Below are 19,880 nucleotides of genomic sequence, written 5' to 3'. Positions count from 1 at the left end.
ACTGGGTTTCATTGTATAGTATGCTGTATAGTATTTGGTAGAGTACATATCCCATAATTTCTTTATCCAGTCTACTGTTGACGGGCATTTGGGTTGGTTCCACATCTATTGTGAAGTGAGCTGCAATAAACATTAATGTGCAGACAGCTTTTTTGTTTGCCAATTTCATTTCCTTTCAGTAAATTCCAAGGAGTGTGATGGCTGGGTTGAATGGTAGGGTTATATTCAGCTTTCTGAGGAATCTCCAGACTGACTTCCATAGTGGTTTAACCAGTTTGCATTCCCACCAACAGTGGGTTAGTGTCCCTTTTTCTCCACATCCTAAGTAGCATCTGTTCTTGGTAGATTTCTGTATGTGAGCCATTCTAACTGGAGTGAGGTGAAACCTCATTGTGGTTTTCATTTGCATTTCCCCCATTGCTAGTGATCTTGGACATTTTTTCATGTGCCTGTTAGCCATTTAAATTTCCTCTTTTGAAAAATGTCTACTGATGTCCTTGAACCATCTCTCAAGTGGGTTGTTTGTTTTGTTGTTGTGGAGTTTCTTGATTTCTTTGTAGATTCTTTTTATTCATCCGTTATCTATAGCATAGTTTGCAAATATTTTTTCCCATTCTGTCGGTTGCCTCTTCACTTCCCTGTTTCTTTTGAAGTACAGGAACTTCTCAATTTGATGCAATTCCAATAGTTAATATTGGCTTTCATTGCCTGGGCCTCCTGGTTTTTTTCCAAGAAGTATTTCCCTGTGCCTATATCTTGCAGAGTTTCTCCAATGCTCTCTAATAATTTGATGGTGTCGGGTCATAGATTTAGGTCTTTAATCCATGTTGAGTGGAATTTTCTGTAAGGTGAAAGGTAGGGGTCTTGCTTCATGCTTCTGCACGTGGAAATCCAGTTTTCCCAGCACCATTTATTGAATAGACTGTCCTTACTACAGGGATTGGTTTTAGATCCTTGATCAAATATAAGTTGGCTGTAGTTGTTTGGATTGATTTCTGGTGTTTCTATTCTGTTCCATTGGTCTATCCATCTGTTTCTGTACCAGTACCATGCTGTTTTGATTACAACTGCCCTGTAGTATGTCCTGAAATCTGGTATTGTGATGCCTCCGGCTTTGTTTTTGTTGTACAAGATTGCTTTAGCTATTGAAGGTCTCCTGTGGCTACATATTAATTTCAGCATCATTTTTTCTAGATCTGTGAAGAATGTCTTTGGTATCTTGATTGGTATCGCATTGAATCTGTAAATTGCTTTTGGGAGAATGGACATTTTGATAATATTGATTCTTCCAATCCATGAGCATGGAAGATTTTTCCATTTTTTGGAATCTTCTTCTATTTCTTTCTTTAAGATTCCGTAATTCTCATCATAGAGATCTTTAACGTCCTTGGTTATGTTTATTCCAAGGTATTTGATTGTTTTTGTAGCTATTGTGAATGGGATTGATCTTAGCAGTTCTTTCTCAGCTGTGGCATTGCCTGTGTATACAAAGGCTGTTGATTTTTGCACATTGCTTTTATATCCTGCTACTTTGCCCAACTCTTCTATGAGTGCCAATAGTCTCTTAATAGAGTTCTTTGGGTCCCCTAATAATGAATCATATCATCTGCAAAGAGGAATAGTTTGAGTTCTTCCTTCCCAATTTTTATCCCTTTCATTTCTTTTTCTTGCCTGATGGCTCTGGCTAAAATTTCCATAACTATATTGAATAGCAGTGGTGAGAGTGGGCATCTCTCTCTGGTACCAAATCTCAGCTTCCAACTTTACCCCATTCAATAGGATGCTGGCCATGGGTTTTTATAAATTGCTTTGATTGCATTGAGGAATGTTCCTTCCATATCCAGTTTGCTTAGAGTTTTCATCATGAAAGGGTGTTGTATTTTTTTTGAATGCTTTCTCTGCCTTTATTGAGATATTCACATGTTTTTTTCTTCTGCAGTCTGTTAATGTGGTGTATTGATTGATTTGCAAATATTGAACCATCCCTGCATACCAGGGATAAATACCACCTGGTCTGGGTGGATGATCTTTCTGATGTGTTGTTGCATTCTATTGGCAAGAATTTTATTGAGGATTTTTGCATCTAGGTTCATCAGGGATATTGGTCTGTAATTCTCCTTCAATGCTGCATCATTTTCTGGCTTAGGAATTAAGGTGATGCTGGCTTCATAGAAAGAATTTGGGAGGATCCCCTCTTTTTCGATTGTTCTGTAGTTTGAGGAGAATTGGAGTTAGTTCTTCTTTAAATGTCTGGTAGAATTCAGCAGTGAATCCATCTGGTCCTGGGCTTTGTTTAGATGGGAGGGCCCTTATTATTGTATCAATTTCTGTCTCAGTTATGGGTCTGTTTAGGTTTTCTAAGTCTTCCTGGTTCAATTAAGGTAGGTGCATGTGTCCAGAAATTTCAAAGCATAGAGCCTCTGGGTATCTTGCCTATTTTCATTCCTTCTGTGAGCAAAAGTCATTCTCCTTAAAGCAATGTGCATGTGAAATGTCATCTTCTCTATGTCCAGAATGACAGAGTGCAGCATGGGGATGGCCTCATCCACAACCATGCCCCACGTTGCTGCCATGATCCACACCTTCCCCACATGAAGAAGCATTTTTCTACAATGTATACACTGACAAGACTCTACATCACTGTGTAGCATGTGCACATTTGCAGAAGAAACTCTTATGCTCCTCTTGAAAGCAATATCACTAGATACTGAGGATGCCTTTTCTTCCTGAATTATAGCTGGATTTCTCTGGATTTTACTACTATATTATCTGAACCCAAACTTATATTTATTAACTCATGGGACAAAAAGATTAAATTAGTTGAAGAGATTGAAGTCTAGGAAAAAGGCAAATAACCATATGTAAGAAAAATCTCAGAGAGTTTATTTCACCACCTAATTCATTTTTTTTAACTTTTAGTAAGAGTTCTTGAAATAGTCTGTGTTCTTATTTACAGTTAGTAACTTGGAATAATTTACAGTGAATTTGTCAAAGGGTCTCAAAGATGTATGCCTAATATGCCTTATATTAGGCATCATAAGCCCAGAAGATAAGGTTTAGCTCAGACTATGAATAGTTGCAATATCGTGTGGAGATTTGGAAGCTTTCTTTTTGGTCACACACTGATCCTTAATTTCAAAGGAAAATCACAGTCTCATAAAGTAGTCCAAGGGTAGAGATAGAACATAACATAAGCAGTATGTATACATAGGTTTAAATTTATAGAATGTGCACATTTTTGTAACTTTGAGCCTACCAGATAACACAAGGTGTCTTTAAGGAGAACTTGTGAATTCTGAAAAGTCTATGGATCAATTTGTATTTGTTGAACCAAAATTGAGCTTGGATTTCATTTGTTGAACTTACATAGAATTTTAAATAAACCTACCACTTTTTGTTTGACCTACACAAAATCATAGTGACCTGTCCACCCATGTTTTGCTTATGTTATTGAAGAACTAGGTTTAGCTTCCACACAGTTGTAGCCGAATCTTTGGGATGAGTTCCAAAGTGCCCATACCCTAGCCAACCTTGAACTACATCATACACCTATCTTGAGTGTGTTAAGAAAATTCTCAATTTGGTGGAAGGGTTCATAGAAAAAAATTTCTCATCATTTGAACCTATGACATGCTGTCCACAAAAACTAATTTCTACCAAAAAGAAGCACTGGGGATAGGGATGTTGAGGAAAAAATAAGGACTGCTGAGTACACATGCACCTCCCACCTCTCATTTGAGTGCTCTCTCTCTTTCCAATTATGCCTATTGTACAGCTTCAGCAACTTCCAAGGAAAAGCCCACTTACAAACAGTGCTGGGGTTGAAAAATTTCCCAATCATCAAGTCACCATATAGCACACCCCAATATCCATAGTGTGTGGACTTTCCTCTGGGTCTTGGGTTGTTGGCTCAAATTGGAGTTTCCCTACAAGAGTGCACATGACCAAGGCTTGGTCATCCATGCAGACAGATAGAAAGGCCTACTGCATTCAAGGAGGTGTCGTTCCATGAGTAGAATTCGAAAAAGAGGGAGGTGAGAATAGATGACGTGTGAAATTTTAAATATGCATTCAATTCTTATTTCACATGTATGCGTTAAATATGATGTTCCTCACACAAGTCATCAGCAAATGTCTTTCAAATGTGCAACTTTCTATCAGCAGTGGAGAGAATATTAAGAACAAAGCTAATTATGTGTTATAAGCAAATTAAGAAGAAACAAGCACACACACACACACGCATGCACACACACAGATGCTATATATATTCCTGTATACATTCTGAAAGGCTTAATTATATATGGTGAGCATCTTTACTGTATTTTGATATACTACAAAGACAATTAGATTACACAAGATGATGTAAAAGGGTAAGTGCATGGATGAACTACTGCCCTTCTCTGGATGTACATACTATTTCCAATTTATGAAGCCTATTTCTCCATTAGAGTACTACAGGACTGGGAGAGATGTTAGGCACAGCCATGAAGAGACTTCCTGGAGGTACACATAGGGTCATCAGTGGTGAAGGTGACCTTTCACCTTTTTTTTTTTTGATAGGCAGAGTGGACAGTAAGAAAGAGAGAGAGAGAGACAGAGACAGAGAGAAAGGTCTTCCTTTGCCGTTGGTTCACCCTCCAATGGCCACCGCAGCCAGCACACCGCACTGATCCGAAGGCAGGAGCCAGGTGCTCCTCCTGGTCTCCCATGGGGTGCAGGGCACAAGCACTTGGGCCATCCTCAACTGCACTCCCAGGCCATAGCAGAGAGCTGGACTGGAAGAGGGGCTACCAGGACAGAATCCGGCACCCCAACCAGGACTAGAACCCAGTGTACCGGCACCGCAAGGTGGAGGATTAGCCTAGTGAGCTTCGGCACCGGCCTCTTTTACCTTCTTGATAAAGGATTTTGTGACATGATGAAACTGAATTTTTTTATTTCCCAAACTAATTATTTCTACAATTGCCAAATCCCTCAAAACAGTTAACTGACCTAACAACTCTTGGCCCCTGTGCACGCAGATTTACAGAGCTCTATCCTGGCAATGCCCTAGGGAGGAATGAGAGTCCAAAGCATGTTTTTCCAAAACTGTTTTTCCTCCTAATGGAGAGTGGCAGGTACTTGGCCTCAGGGCGGGATGATGCCCTGAGTTCCCGGATGGGACAGAAATGAAGCAATGGAAATATATAGAAGCCAGAGCTGATCTGATCACAGGGACATTAAGGCAAGGCCTCAGCCCTGTGACTCCCTTTGAAATGTCTTCCTTGTGATTCTAGCTGTGTCCCTGTGTGACTCAGTAAACTAGCACACACTGTCCACTGATTGAGAACATACAGCTATACTGGGATCAGCTGTGCCCTACACAGAGCTCTATTCTCCCTTCAGGGAGCTGAGATAGCAGATATAATCCAGGCCGTTTTCACCTAATATCAACAGGGATTTGGGCCTTTAACTTTATGGTGGGTTGACTTGACATGCTATTTTCTATGATGTTTCTCAACCTACTCCTGAATTTTTCAAACAGTTCACAGGAGATACCTCCCAGGAACTGTTATAATTCCATGAGACCAAGTGTCTACAGAGATGGAGACCTGGTACTGGGTGGGTTTTTCCCCCTTTACTTTCTAGAACCAGAATCAGACATGATCCTGTTATCTTTTTTATCCAGGCCAAAGGATAAAATGGAGATAGATTGGTAAGTGCCACATTGAGTTATGTGTCAACTGTGGTTCAGACTGTGAGAGTGTGCTTGTTTCTGTGAGTGGTTAATTGCACTTGAGAATTTTCCAAAAAAGAACATATACAGAAGTTTCAGGATTGCAGATCAATGAAGGCTGGAGTTTTTTCCCTTCTTTCACCATTCACAACCTTCCCTTTCCATTTTCTGCTTGCTCTCCACTCCTGCACAGAGTGTGAGATGGACATTTTGTATGTACTTTATTGATCTTACTTCCTGATCAGCCTCCAAGAGTCCTGAAATGAATGTGCAGGTCAGAACTTAAGAGCTGGCAACCTTGTACTCAGGGATAGAAGAAGTAAATTTGTCAGCTTGCAGCTGACAGCAAGTACTGTAAGTAACCCAGCAGTGAATAAAATTGCACAAGATGATGATAATTGCAATTATGCAAAATGATTAAAAGCAAGAAATATTTCAATTGAATGCTCTGAATTTCCATTCAAGTAAGTAAAACTTAGTATTGAACAGTCTTCAGTAGCATATTTTTTGATAGGTCTACTTAATGTATAAGAAATAAACATTGTTTCTGAGGTAAACATTTTGAATCAACCTTTTACTATAAGGAACAAAATTTAACTATTTTTATGGAAAAATAAACTTTCAAATTCTGTATGTAAGTATAATACAAAATTGTGTGAAATTTGAGAAAAAATGTACTAACCTTGAATCAAACACTGCATTTTAGAAAATGCATAAACATATGTCATGAATTGAACGCATATTGAAATGACAATCTGTTAAGCTCAGCATTTAAACACATGAATCAATGCACCTAAACAACAGATGATTGCATAAATTTATTAAATCCCACATAATCTATTGACAAGTATGTGTTTGCTTGACATTCAAATTATGGATGAATTGTAAAAATAAGAAAGAAAATTCCAAGAAGAGAAGCAAAGATATCCATTGTGTGAAAACAAAACATCCACACTCTTGGACAGGTAACATTTGAGAGCCATTGCTAAATCCCAAGAACTCATAATTTTGCTTAAGCTTTATAGAAACATGCAGAGAATGTTCAGGAATAAAAAGTGAAATGTTAAAAGACATTTCAGTGCATAAGGAAAACAATGAATAAAAATAAAGTGAACCTCGTAAATCTTCTGAGAATTTGACCTTCTGAATAAAATGCTCATTTTCAAGGCAAATATATTTGAACAAAATTGCTTCTGTGAGTGTTGGTATATTAAGAGGGAAATTACAGAAAAGACTCATGAAAATGGCCTTGGTGAATAGATTAGAGGTGCTCCCAAATGCTAATATACCTGACAAGTCAGATGGTGTTAAACTATTTTAGAAGTTGCTGAAAATAGAGATGTTTGCCTCTTGGGTACCATCCCTATGTAGAAGTGAAATCCCATGTTGGGGCACATCAAGGCTTTCCTGAAGGGTTCGGGAAGGTGAGTGTGATCATCGGCACAGTTTGCTTCAGAGGAGTCCAAGGGCCATTCCATGATCTTCTAGAGCCCTTAGAATCTCACTTACACCTCCTCCATGTGCCAGAGCTGAGGCACCCCAGAGTGGCAGCCTGAGTCTGACCATTGCTGCCTCAGGGCATGGCTGTGTTGTTGCTCTGAATTCCATGGTCTCTCCCTTCTCCCTGATACTGCCCCTCTCTTTAGGTGGCTGTGGAAGAACTACCAATATGTGCTGGCCTTCCATTTTGCCATCCAGGAGATCAATAAGGAGCCTCAGCTCCTCCCCAACCTGACCCTGGGTTTCCAGCTCTACAATTCTGTTACCAGTGGTAAGTTCACCCTGAGGAGCACTCTGCACTGGCTGACTGGAAAGCATCATCTCATCCCTAACTACACCTGCCAAACACAAGGCAAGACAGTTGCCATCATTGCTGGAACCACATCAGCATTTTCGGCTGAAATTGGAATGATGTTGGAGCTGTACAAAACCCCACAGGTAAATGGGTTGTGAATTCTGGTGAGAAATATTTCCATCTGCCACCAGATCAGCCACATCTGAAGCAAGGGTCATTGGAAGCCACGTGACATATACCACTGTTAGTTGAAAGAGATCTCCAGAGATCTCTTTTGGCTGTGAGAAAGGGAAGGAGCAGTGGAAGCTGAGAGCCTCCACCCAGATCCAGCTTGGGCCAATGTATCCATCCCCACCTGCTGGGAATGTTGATTGTTGACTACTCACAGGAAATACCCATAGCACAGACATGTCCTATGATGACTCCATGTTAGACATGGGTATATAAGTCATCGGCCTGTACTTTCATTTGGAGCATATGAGGAACATGAGAGTCCCAATGATCATCAAAGAGTGTTTGATGCTGAGTTGCATTTAGGTGAGATTTTACCCTCTCCCTATCCCAATCCTGACTTCATCACATTCAGCAGATTCATTCACAGGGCTCCCAGATCACTTTCCATGTCAGCACAGTGATTTAATCTTAGAGTGTGGTTGATAGACTGAGAAACAAAGAGAGGAAGACAGTGTACACACATTCACTAGTTGAGTCATCAAATACCCACTATGGTGCTGGTGCTGACGCTCTGTGGTGAGAATGAGGGACTAGCACTCAATTGAAATCTCATAAGAAAGTCTCAGGAACCAATTAAAGAATTCGATCAAGCTTCCTCCAAGGGTCTGAATTCACGGTTTCAGGATTCTGAAAGAGACCCACTTCAAACAGGTAGCAATCTGCACAGATTAATATCAAGCTAGACTGGAATAGCATAGGAAGATTCTGGTCTGAAAAGCAACTTCACCAAAACTCAGAGGTGGTAGGTGAATGTATCCTTCAAGGCAATATAGGTTATGCTGTGAAAACATATGTAATTCAAACTATGAAGTGATTAACAGAGTAAGGGGTTGTTTGTCTCAGAGGTAACATTTAACATCAGTTGCAGTGTGGGCTGCTCTCCACATGTGAAATGGGGTGAGAAGTGGGGAAGTCCAATGTCCTGGTCCAAAATCCATGTACTCTTCTTCCCTTGGATGAATAGGAAGATATATGGGTGTCTTACACATTTTCTTTCATGCTATGAATGAGGATATGTATTTCTCCTCCTGAAAGCAATAGGCATTGAAGCATGGGTTTCTCTGAGCCCAGTTGATAGAAATTGACCTTCTTTACCCACAAAAGTCAGATCATGATTGTTTTCTTTCCATTCAGATCACATATGGTCCCTTTGATCCCATGCTAAGTGAGAGAGACAAGTTTCCATCGCTCTATCAGATGGCCACAAGTGACAGCTCTCTGGCCTGCGGAATGCTCTCATTGCTGCTCCATTTTGGCTGGATTTGGGTGGCAATCTTTGTATCTAATGATCTGAAAGGAGAGCAGTTCCTTCAGGATATTTTAGCCGAGATGGTAAAGAAAGGTGTTTGCTTGGCCTATGTATTAAAGCTCCCTGACACTAAGAAAAGGTATGAAAACACTCACATGTCTTTCTTAGCTGATCTTCACATTTCATCAGCAAATGTGCATATTCTGTATGGTGATGCGAGGAGTCTCTATACCATGGAATTTCTAAGCAAATACTATTTAACCCTGGGGAAAGTGTGGATCATGGCTGCAAAGTGGGAGATTGTTGTGCATGAGACACATCATATACTGCACTCTTTCCATGGAGGCTTCTCATTTTCACATCACAAGGGGGAAATCCCTGGCCTCAACCACTTTGTCAAGACAGTGGACCCTTCCCACTACCCAGAAGATTTCTTCCTCAGTCAACTATGGCTTCATGCTCTTCACTGCTTACCTCCTGGGTCACACTGCAGAACAATTGGAGTCTGCCCACCAAATGCTTCCTTTGAGTTTTTCCCAGGACACATTGACATGCTGACCATATCTGACTCCAGCTATTTCATCTACAATGCTGTGTATGCAGTGGCCCATGCCCTCCATAAGATGCTTTCAGAGCAAATAGAAAAGGGATCTCCAGGAGATGCAGCTCAACCTAGGATTCTTCCATGGCAGGTAAACATCTCCCAGAACAGGACATGCACTGAACACCTGTTGGCATCCTCAGGTGTTTATTGTAGTTCCACATAACCAGGTTTTCATTTTGAAAAAACTAGCATGATCACGCATGTTGGAAAGTGGGCTCTTTAACATTTCAGTGGGCATGGATACATCTGTAATAGTTATCTATGTGTGGAGGATTTGTTATCTACTATTGAACATTTCAGAAAACATTTTCTGCTATGGACATGTTGAAAATATTTAAAAACAGTATATATACTAAGAAATGCACATAAGTCTACAGATAAATGAGTTTTTGTTTTTGCATCACACTCATAATCAACACCCAAATTCAGCAAGCTTATAGTATTACTAGTATCGCTAAGGAGCTCTGTATCCCCAACTCAATTTTTTCAATATGTGAAGGAGGAGAATATTGTCATTAGCATGCTATGATTCAGTGAAGCAGTATTAATATTGCATAGTCAATGATCTGACATCCACACAATTTTATACTCTATGCATTAACTAGCACAAATAAGAGAAAACTTACTATTTTTTATGTCTGGCTTATATAATATAATGTAATGATCTCCAGTTTTAAATGTCAAATATTCATTCTTTCTCATGGCTGAGTAACATTCCACTATATATGCTTGTGTGTGCATATATATATATATATATGTACATATATATTTGTATGTATATATATGTATATATGTCACATTTCCTTCATCCAGTCATCAGTTGATGGACATTTAGATGATTCCACATCTTAGCTAATGTGCGTTGAGCTGCTTTAAACATGGGAGTATGTGTGATTCCTTCATGTGCTGATTTCACATGAATACAAGCTGTCCTTGTAATGAGCTGTATTAATATAAATTTGTGAGCTGTCAAATATCTTAATACAGCTCATTACAAGGACATGAATATTTCCTTTGAATACATTCCCAGGTGTGGACAGCTGGACCATAAGTTACAACTAGTATTGGTTTTCTGAGGTTTCACTCTACTAACTTCCATTATGGTTGTACCAGCTTACAATCTTTCCCATCATCAACGTATTGGGGTACTTCTTTTCCATATCCTCACCAGACTTTGTTATTTTTCACATTTTGGATAATAGTCAAGCTATGTGGGGTGGAGTGAAATCTCACTGTAGTTTTTATTGGCACTTCAAATAAATTTAATGTCACAGTAGAAATACATATAATCTATATATAATATATAAAAATTATATATTAATATATTATATAATATATATTGTATATTATATTATAAAATATATAATCTATATATGCATATATGTAAATGGACATCAGCATGTTTACTTGACTATGTAACTTCTGTGTTTATGTACAGTAATAGTTGACAGACAGATGTGATTTGGTAGCCTCATAATGAGAAAAGTAAGTATCTTGGCCAAGTATGTTTACAAAGATAAGATTATTGATATTTATGAAGTTCTTGTTTCAAGTTAGTGAAGATATGATGACAGTTGTTTAAAGAACTGGTCATCCCACAAAGGCATCAAGTGACTCCAAAAGTCAGGGCTAGTACACACTGTTCAGATCCTAACTACCATCAGGGTATTCTTAATTATCTTTTTGGTTATACAATATTTCCCCTATCATCTCAAAAGGTACCTTTATTCCCAAAAAAAAAGTCAAAGTGCAGAGAGTCAAATAAAAGTCATGCATATTTCTGTTAAACTCTATTGAGGTGAAAATGCTATACAAATAGACCTGTACATACACAGCATACACATTTTTATAAGTTTAACTACCAGGTGCAGCCAGGGATGTACAAGCAGATTTTGCAAAATGTTTTTTAAGAAAAATTATGCTTGGATTTCTAATTCATTTAACCAAAATCAACAGATATTTCATTCAGTTTTGTTAAACTTTAAAAAATTATTTGAAAATCAGAGTTACTGGGAGGGAGAGATAGAGAGAGAAAGAGAACAGATCTTGCATCTGCTGATTCACTCACCAATGGCTGTAAAGACCTGGAATAGGCCAAGCCAAGCCAGGATGCAGGAGCTTCAACCACGTCTCCCATATGAGTGCAGGGGCCCAAGCACTGGGACCCTCATCTGCTGCTTTCCCAGGCACATTAGCAGAAAACTGAATCAGCAGTAGAACAACTGGGATTTGAACCGGCATTCACAGGGATGCTGGGCACTGTGGACAGCAGCTTTACCTGCTGAACCACAAGGTCAACCTAATTTTTGTTAAATTAAAGAGAAATTTACTGATATAAAAGAACAGATTTCATGTATTCATTCATACAATTCTAAGAAGATAACCATCGTGTCTTCCTTTTCTTTCTCAATCTCCTCTAATTCCTTTCCTTTTTCTTTTTAACTTCAATTTACATTAACTCACAGGTTTAATACTGCACTAATCATAATGTTCCACAAGTGAAATGTAGAAATACCACTGCTCCACAGGAATTTACACAAGGGTGATAAACAAAAATCAAATCCAGAGATGTCAGTTTCATTTTTATACATTGTGCTTTTTTCCAATCTATATTATGTAGTACATATTACCAAAAAACTTATATGATATTTTTTTTTATGGAATGGGTATATTTCACTATGCATAATGGTATCCAGCAAAAACCACTTTTTGCCAAAGAACAGATTTAATTCCTTTTTGGGGAATGAGTTAAACTTTTAAAAGTGCACATGAATGTACTACCCTGTGGAACCATCACAACAATCAAGATATTTCACATATAAAGCCATGTTGTTCTCATGTGGAAGAACTAAGATGAGCTTTCCTAAACCTCTAACCAATCATTCATGGTCAGCCACTCTGTGGGACACATTCTGTGATTTCTCTGTTTGGAATCTGATACTCCCCATCATTCTAATAGGGGAGAGGCAGAATTCCCCTTACTTGAACCCACAATATGGAGACCATTCAGGCAAAAGTAAAGCAAATACACTCTCTGATGTTAGAAGGAGGGAATAGAAGGATTTCTTAGTCGTGTGCACCTCCCACCTCCAATCTGAATGTTCTCCCTCTTTCCAATTGTGCCTCCCCTCCAGCTTCATCCACTTCTGAGGGAAATCCAATTTACCAACAGTGCTGGGGAGGATGTTTCCTTCCATGAAATGAGACACCGTGTGGCACACTATGATATCCACAACATTGTGAACTTTCCTGCTGGATTTCGGTTGCTGATTAAAATCGGGGAGTTTTCCTCTGAGAGTAAACATGATCAAAGCTTGGACCTCAATGAAGAAATGATAGAATGGCCTGTAGCATTCAAGGAGGTGTGGAATGTTGGATACATACAGAGGGTCTGAGGAGAGTCTGAGAGGATACAATGTGTGAAAGTTTAAATAACCATTCAGTTCTCATTTCACAACTTGGCTTCAAAAGATATGGTGGTGCTTACACATATAGGAGCCAGTGTATATTAAAAGTGCACGTTTGTGTTAGATATTGATGTTTTTACTCTGGGCATATTTATGCATCCCGAGTTTGAGTGACTAGAAAGAGCAATGTTAAGGAATAGAGATAGAGATCAATATGTAGACATAAAATTACTAAATGCATGTCTACACAAATTCCAAAATTTTATTTCAACTTTTTATTCATATAATGTGAAAAACTTCATGTATTAGATATATATCTATAAGCATAGTGATATTTTAATCTTTTGGTGAGAGTCGTAATTATGTTTGATGCAGTATGAACACAAGTAAATTATGAGTGGACTTATCCATCACCTATTTGTAGAAACCATTTCCATTATTTATATTTTCATTGTGCTTGCCAATCAGTTCAGTTTTTCTTTGGAGTAGAACCTCAAAACTGTGATCAAAAATTTTATCATCACTGAGCTGTGAAATACCCAATTTTTTGGGTGATTTTATAACTATTGTTTGTTATACTGCAAATGCATTGGTGTATTAGGAATTGATTCTCTCCCTGGGTCTAGAAGTCTAGAAGTAGATCAATGGGCAATCTACGTTTTAGAATATTTGCTCATCTTTTCTGTGTGGGCTTGTCTTTTCCTGAGTAGTTACTCAGAAGTGTACCTAGTCATTCTGATTTTTGGATATTATTTTTCTGGCATGTAAAATCTACTCAATTAAGGAAAGACACATGTCAAATAGTCTCAGGCATACACATTCTCAAAATAATTATCAAATAAAAAGCTGAACAGCAAAGATTTCAGAGGAAACACTTCAATAAAGAGAGAAATGTTCAGAAGCATATATCTGGTGATGAATGAAATTTAAGCGATCAGGTACCCTCATATTATTTGTTACACAGATGAAAAACCTCTAACGAGCATCATAGAAACTCCAAATTGGGTGTCCAGGTAAAATCAAGGAGATACAGATAAAGATTGGGAAGGACACAGTGATGTCCTTGGGGGTGATGAGGTAAATAGTCATCCTATCACAGTGCCTAATGTCGTGCAAAGCAATCATCATCATTCTCTTTTCTCCACAGACTCCTCAGTCTTTGTGTAGCCAGAGGTGTGGTCCAGGATTCAGGAAAATACCACAGGAAGGAAGACCTGCCTGCTGCTATACTTGTGCTGTTTGTTCAGAAAGAGACATTTCCAATCATACAGGTAAAAACCCTAGAATTGACCTATGAGAATCCAGCCTCTGAACTATCTCTTGATAAAAAGGAAACCAAGAATATTTGCATTGGGATCAGAGTGCCCTATTGTTCTCCATGCACACCTTCACTCACTCTTTCCATATCCTTGTTGTATGCTCACTATCACCATCTCATTATGTATAAGCTGTTGTCTGACAGTGCTCATCCTCTCTAGCTCTTCTCTGACACTGGTTTCCTTCTTTCCCATCCAGTCCTGGAGGAGACTGTCTCAATCTGAGACCTAATGTCTAAACAAGAAATATAATATTTATATTTGTTAAGGCTCACTTTGGATCTAAAGGGCTTCAAATCAAAACTTTTCCATACACAACTGACGAGCAGGGTGCTACTTCACATGAATTGTGATGGGAATACTGTGTTATTTTCTGTGCTACATCTTTGACACTGTGCATGGTGTGCAGTACACATAACAAAAGCTAACACTTTGTCCTTTGGATGTATATAATAGAGTAAGAGAAAATCAATGTGAAATGTAGACACAAAATCCTAAAAATGATACAACTTGGTAACCCCAAAAACCATTGCAAAAGGTCAACTTTTAAGCAATGTTAAATATCACAGTCAATCATTTTGAGAAATGTAAAAATGTACTAAGTCTCATTGGTAAATAGTTCCACTGTTCAATGTAGAATAAATATCTTTTTTTAACTTTTATTTAATGAATATAAATTTCCAAAGTACGGCTTATGGATTACAATGGCTTCCCCCCCATAACGTCCCTCCCACCCGCAAGCCTCCCCTTTCCCATTCCCTCTCCCCTTCCATTCACATGAGGATTCATTTTCGATTCGCTTTATATACAGAAGATCAGTTTAGCATACATTAAGTAAAGATTTCAGCAGTTTGCTCCCATACAGAAACATAAAGTGAAAAATAATAGATGATTTTTTAAATGATGATGAAATCAGATCAGACCTATTGTCATGTTTAATCCCAGTGAGAGTCAAGTTGGGAATTGATGATTTCTTTTATTTATTTATTTTTTTACAGAAGATCAGTTTAGTATACATTAAGTAAAGATTTCAACAGTTTGCACCCCCATAGAAACACAAAGTGAAATATACTGCTTGAGTACTCATTATAGCATTAAGCCTCAATGTACAGCACATTAAGGACAGAGATCCTACATGAGGAGTAAGTGCACAGTGACTCCTGTTGTTGACTTTACAAATTGACACTCCTGTTTATGGCATCAGTAATCTCCCTATGCACCAGTCATGAGTTTCCAAGGCTATGAGCCCCTTGAGTTCTCCGACTCTTATCTTGTTTAGACAAGGTCATAGTCAAAGTGGAGGTTCTCTCCTCCATTCAGAGAAAGGTACCTCCATCTTTGAAGACCTGTTCTTTCCACTGGGATCTCACTCACAGAGATCTTTCATTTAGTGTTTTTTTTTTCTTTTTTTTTTTTTTTTTTGGCAGAGTGTCTTGGCTTTCCATGCCTGAAATACTCTCATGGGCTTTTCAGCCAGATTGGAATGCCTTTAGGGCTGATTCTGAGGCCAGAGTGTTGTTTAGGACATCTGCCATTCTATGAGTCTGCTGAGTATCTCGCTCCCCATGTTGGATCACTCTCCCCTTTATTCTATCGGTTAGTATTAGCAGGTACTAGACTTGTTTATGTGCTCCCTTTGACTCTTAGTCCTTTCATTATGATCAATTGTGACCTGAAATTGATCACTTGGACTAGTGAGATGGCATTGGTACATGCCACCTTGATGGGATTAAATTGGATTCCCCTGGTATGTTTCTAACTCTACCATTTGGGGCAAGTCAGCTTGAGCATGTCCCAAATTGTGCATCTCTTCCCTCTCTTATTCCCACTCTTATGTTTAACAGGGATCACATTTCAGTTAAATTTTAACACTTAAGAATAACTGTGTATTAATTACAGAATTAACCCAGTCATATTAAGTAGAACAGACAGAAAAAACTACTAAGGGGGATAATGTATTAAGTTGTTCATTAACAGTCAGAGCTATGCTGATCAAGTCAATATCTTTATCATAAATTGAATTCTTTCAAAAGGTTGTTTAAATTCCCATAATCTTAGTTCTAGAAATATTTTATTTCAGTATCTTCAAATAAGGTCTATATAGTTCCCTTTATGAAGAAGATAACAAAAATGACTTCAAGTTTTGTGAGAATATTCAACATGCATTAAGTTAAAGAAAGAAAACTAAAGTATCATGCATTGACTCATTGTACAATGTACACTTGCCTATGTGTGTCCAGTGCATCTCTGATACGGGTGCCAGAAGCACCTAGAGATTCTATCAAAAGTAAAGGATGCACATTGAAAAGAATTGTAAGAGAAAATTCTTCAAATATTTACAGATGCTTATATTCTTTCACTCTGTCCTTTTTTTTTACCAAATATGTTTATTTCTTTGAATGTGAGTTACAGAGAGAGGGAGAGCCTAATAGAGAGAGAGAGAAGTGAAAGAGAAGACCTTCCATCTGGTAGTTTCACTCCCCAGATAGCTGCAATGGCCTGAACTTGGCCTGGCCAAAGCCAGAAACCAGGAACTACTTCCAGGCATTGCAGAGGCCCACCTATTTGGCCTTCCTATAATGGTTTCTCAGGGACATTGGCATGGAGTTGGTTTGGAAGAGGAGCAGCCAGGACACGAACTGGTGCCTGTATGGGATGCCATCATCCCAGGCTGTGGCTTTTCCTCCTACATCACAACTTCAGTCCCTGAAGCTTGTATTCTTGCATGAACACCAAGGATAAAAACTGAGTAGGACTCTTACTGCAAGTGTAGCCCTACTGATAGCATTTTCTTGATTTTTCAGAAAAGATTTATTTATTTTATTTGAAAATCAGAGATTCAGAGAACAGGAGAGAGAGAGAGTGAGAGCAAGAGTGAGTGAGAGAGAGAGAGAGAGAATTGCTCATGCCCCAGATGAAAACAATGGCCTGGGCTGGGCCAGGCAGAAGTCATGAACCAGGAGCTTCATTTGAGTTTCCCACATGGATTTGGGGGCCCCAAATACTTGGACCACCTTCTGCTGCTTTCTGTAGGTTATTCACAGGAAGCTGGGTTGGAAATTTATGAACTGGAGCACAAAACAATGTCCATATGGGATGCTAGCATTGCAGGCAATGGCTTTACCTACTATGCCAAACACTGACCCCACTAGTTTTGTTTATTTAATGGACATTTGTTTGAAAGAGATTTACCAGCTGACTGGTTCTTAATGACTTTGAAAATCATAGATTCAGAGATGGAGAGAGAGAGAGAGAGAGAGAGAGAGAGAGAGAGAGAGAGAGAAAATCTAATTGTTCACTACCCAGATGGAAAGAAAGAGTGTCCTTGGCTGGACCAGGCACAATCCAGGAACCAGGAGCTTCATTTGCATTTCCCACATGGGTGTGGGGTTCAAAGTACTTTGGCCATCTTCTGCTGTACTTTCTAGGCAATTAGCAGGGACCTGTATTGGGAAGTGATCAACTGGAACACAAAACAATGTCCATAAGAGATGCTGGCATTGTCGGTGGTGGCTTTGCCAGAATACTGGCCCTATTTTTGTTTGTTTGACATATGATTGAAAGAGAGACATATTCACCAACTGGCCTGTTCTTAATGACTTCTCTCATGCTGTAGCAGCAGAAGTGCATTATTTCAAGTGAGACAATGTGGTGTCCAATGTGGTGTTCACAGGAGGTAAAATGGTGAACACGTCATGCTTTCAGGTTAACAAGAGTGCCTAGTTGTTGTTCAGTAACATGATGAAAATACCACTTACTACCATATACCCTCATAAAGACAAACAGCTACAATTCTCTTCTATTCAACCGCAGTATCACAGCAGTTATATGGAAATACTGACAAGACGAGTCCATGTAGGAATTAGAGTAGAGAAAAATGTATGGCGGTCCCAGGAATGACACATGATTTATATTGGGCATCTCCATTTGAGGATAAGTGAGAAAAACCTTAACACTGATGACCCCAGAATAATATTCTAACCCATGTGAACAAAAGGCTTCTCCTGAGAAAGACACTGGGGACTGTAGAGAAGAGGGCTTGGAAGAATCCAAGCCCATATGAATTACAGGAAATTCACCATTTTATAGAAATTAAAACACTGAAAAAAAGTCTGAGTGACAGGATGAGACCACAGAGCCCCACGTGCAAAGGAGCTTCTTTGAACCAGTTTCTCCTATGGGAGTCAAGCATTGTCCCTGGGTCAGGAGTGCAGAAATATCCTTTAGTGTTTCTTGGTATACATCAGAGCAGGATGGACTCAACATGATATTGAAGAAGGGACCCTTTTCCTGAACAGGGAAAAAGGAGCAAATTGTGAAATGGAAACGTGGATCTTGCTTTTCCCCACAGATGCAGAGCAGTGCATCCCATGTGCAGATCATGAGTACCCAAACCTGGAGAGAAACCACTGCCTCCCCAAGCTGGTGACCTTCTTAGGCTTTGAGGAATTTCTGGGGATGGCTCTGGCCTGCATGGCTCTGTGCTTCTCTGTCCTCACAGCTGCCGTCCTCTGGGTCTTTGTGAAGCACCGAAACACTCCCATCGTCAAGGCCAATAACAGGACCCTCAGCTACATCCTGCTCATCGCCCTCCTCCTGTGCTTCCTCTGCTCCTTACTCTTCCTTGGCCATCCCAACACAGCCACCTGCCTCCTCCAGCAAATAGCATTTGGCCTTGTGTTCACAGTGGCTGTTTCTACTGTGCTGGCCAAGACCATCACTGTGATTCTGGCCTTCAAAGCTCTGAGACCTGGAAGAACAATGAGGCGATTGCTGGTAATAGGAGCTTCTAACTTCATCATTCCCATCTGCTCCTTGATCCAACTGGCTCTCTGTGGCATCTGGTTGGGAATTTCTCCTCCATTTATTGAGTTAGATGCACATTCTGAGCCTGACCACATCATCCTGGTGTGCAATAAGGGCTCGGTCACTGCCTTCTACTGTGTCCTGGGCTACCTGGGTTCCTTGGCCCTGGCGAGCTTCACTGTGGCTTTCCTAGTCAGGAATCTGCCTGACACATTCAATGAAGCCAAGTTCCTGACATTCAGCATGCTGGTGTTCTGCAGTGTCTGGGTGACCTTTCTTCCTGTCTACCACAGAACCAAGGGGAAGGTCATGGTGGCCGTGGAGGTCTTCTCCATCTTGGCCTCCAGTGCAGGGCTCCTGGGCTGCATCTTTGCCCCCAAATGCTATGTTATTCTCATAAAACCTGATAAAAATTCTTTGAAAGCTTTAAAGAATCAGAGTAGTTTTAGAAGACCCTAAATTATTTTTCCCAAGATTTTCTTCACATTTCTACATTTGTAAGCAAAATCCAAAGTGAAGTAGCCTTTCAACTTTGTCAGATAAGCAAAACTAAAAGCCATTGTTGGTTAGGCATTTGGCTTTGCAATTAAGATGACCTTGCATTCCATAATAGTATCTCAGTTACTAATTTGGTTCTGACTCCTGACCCCAGTTCCCCCCCCAAAAAAAAAAAAAAACCATTGAGTGAGTGGTAACAACTCAAGCTATTGGATCCTTGTCAGTTATTTTTTTTCCTGGCTCCTTGCTCTGTCT

The 19,880-nt window shown here is 39.4% G+C and overlaps 1 protein-coding gene across 1 annotated transcript in view; it reads left to right on the top strand.

Moving 5' to 3' along the window:
• Positions 1-19,586, top strand: part of LOC149121478 (vomeronasal type-2 receptor 116-like) — a 45,967-nt gene extending 26,381 nt beyond the window's left edge. The window contains exons 2-3 of the mRNA XM_089315528.1: positions 4,984-5,117; positions 18,569-19,586. Coding sequence (XP_089171654.1) covers positions 4,984-5,117; positions 18,569-19,586 — 1,152 coding nt within the window. The remainder of the gene's footprint in view (positions 1-4,983; positions 5,118-18,568) is intronic.
• The last annotated feature ends 294 nt before the right edge of the window (positions 19,587-19,880 follow it).

This window comes from Oryctolagus cuniculus, chromosome 16 (genome assembly GCF_051225735.1).
Source record: "Oryctolagus cuniculus isolate XC-2025 breed Fujian yellow rabbit chromosome 16, ASM5122573v1, whole genome shotgun sequence".
NCBI lineage: Eukaryota > Metazoa > Chordata > Mammalia > Lagomorpha > Leporidae > Oryctolagus > Oryctolagus cuniculus.
The sequence above is the reverse complement of the archived record's forward strand: the minus strand, read 5'-3'. Positions and strand labels throughout refer to the sequence as shown.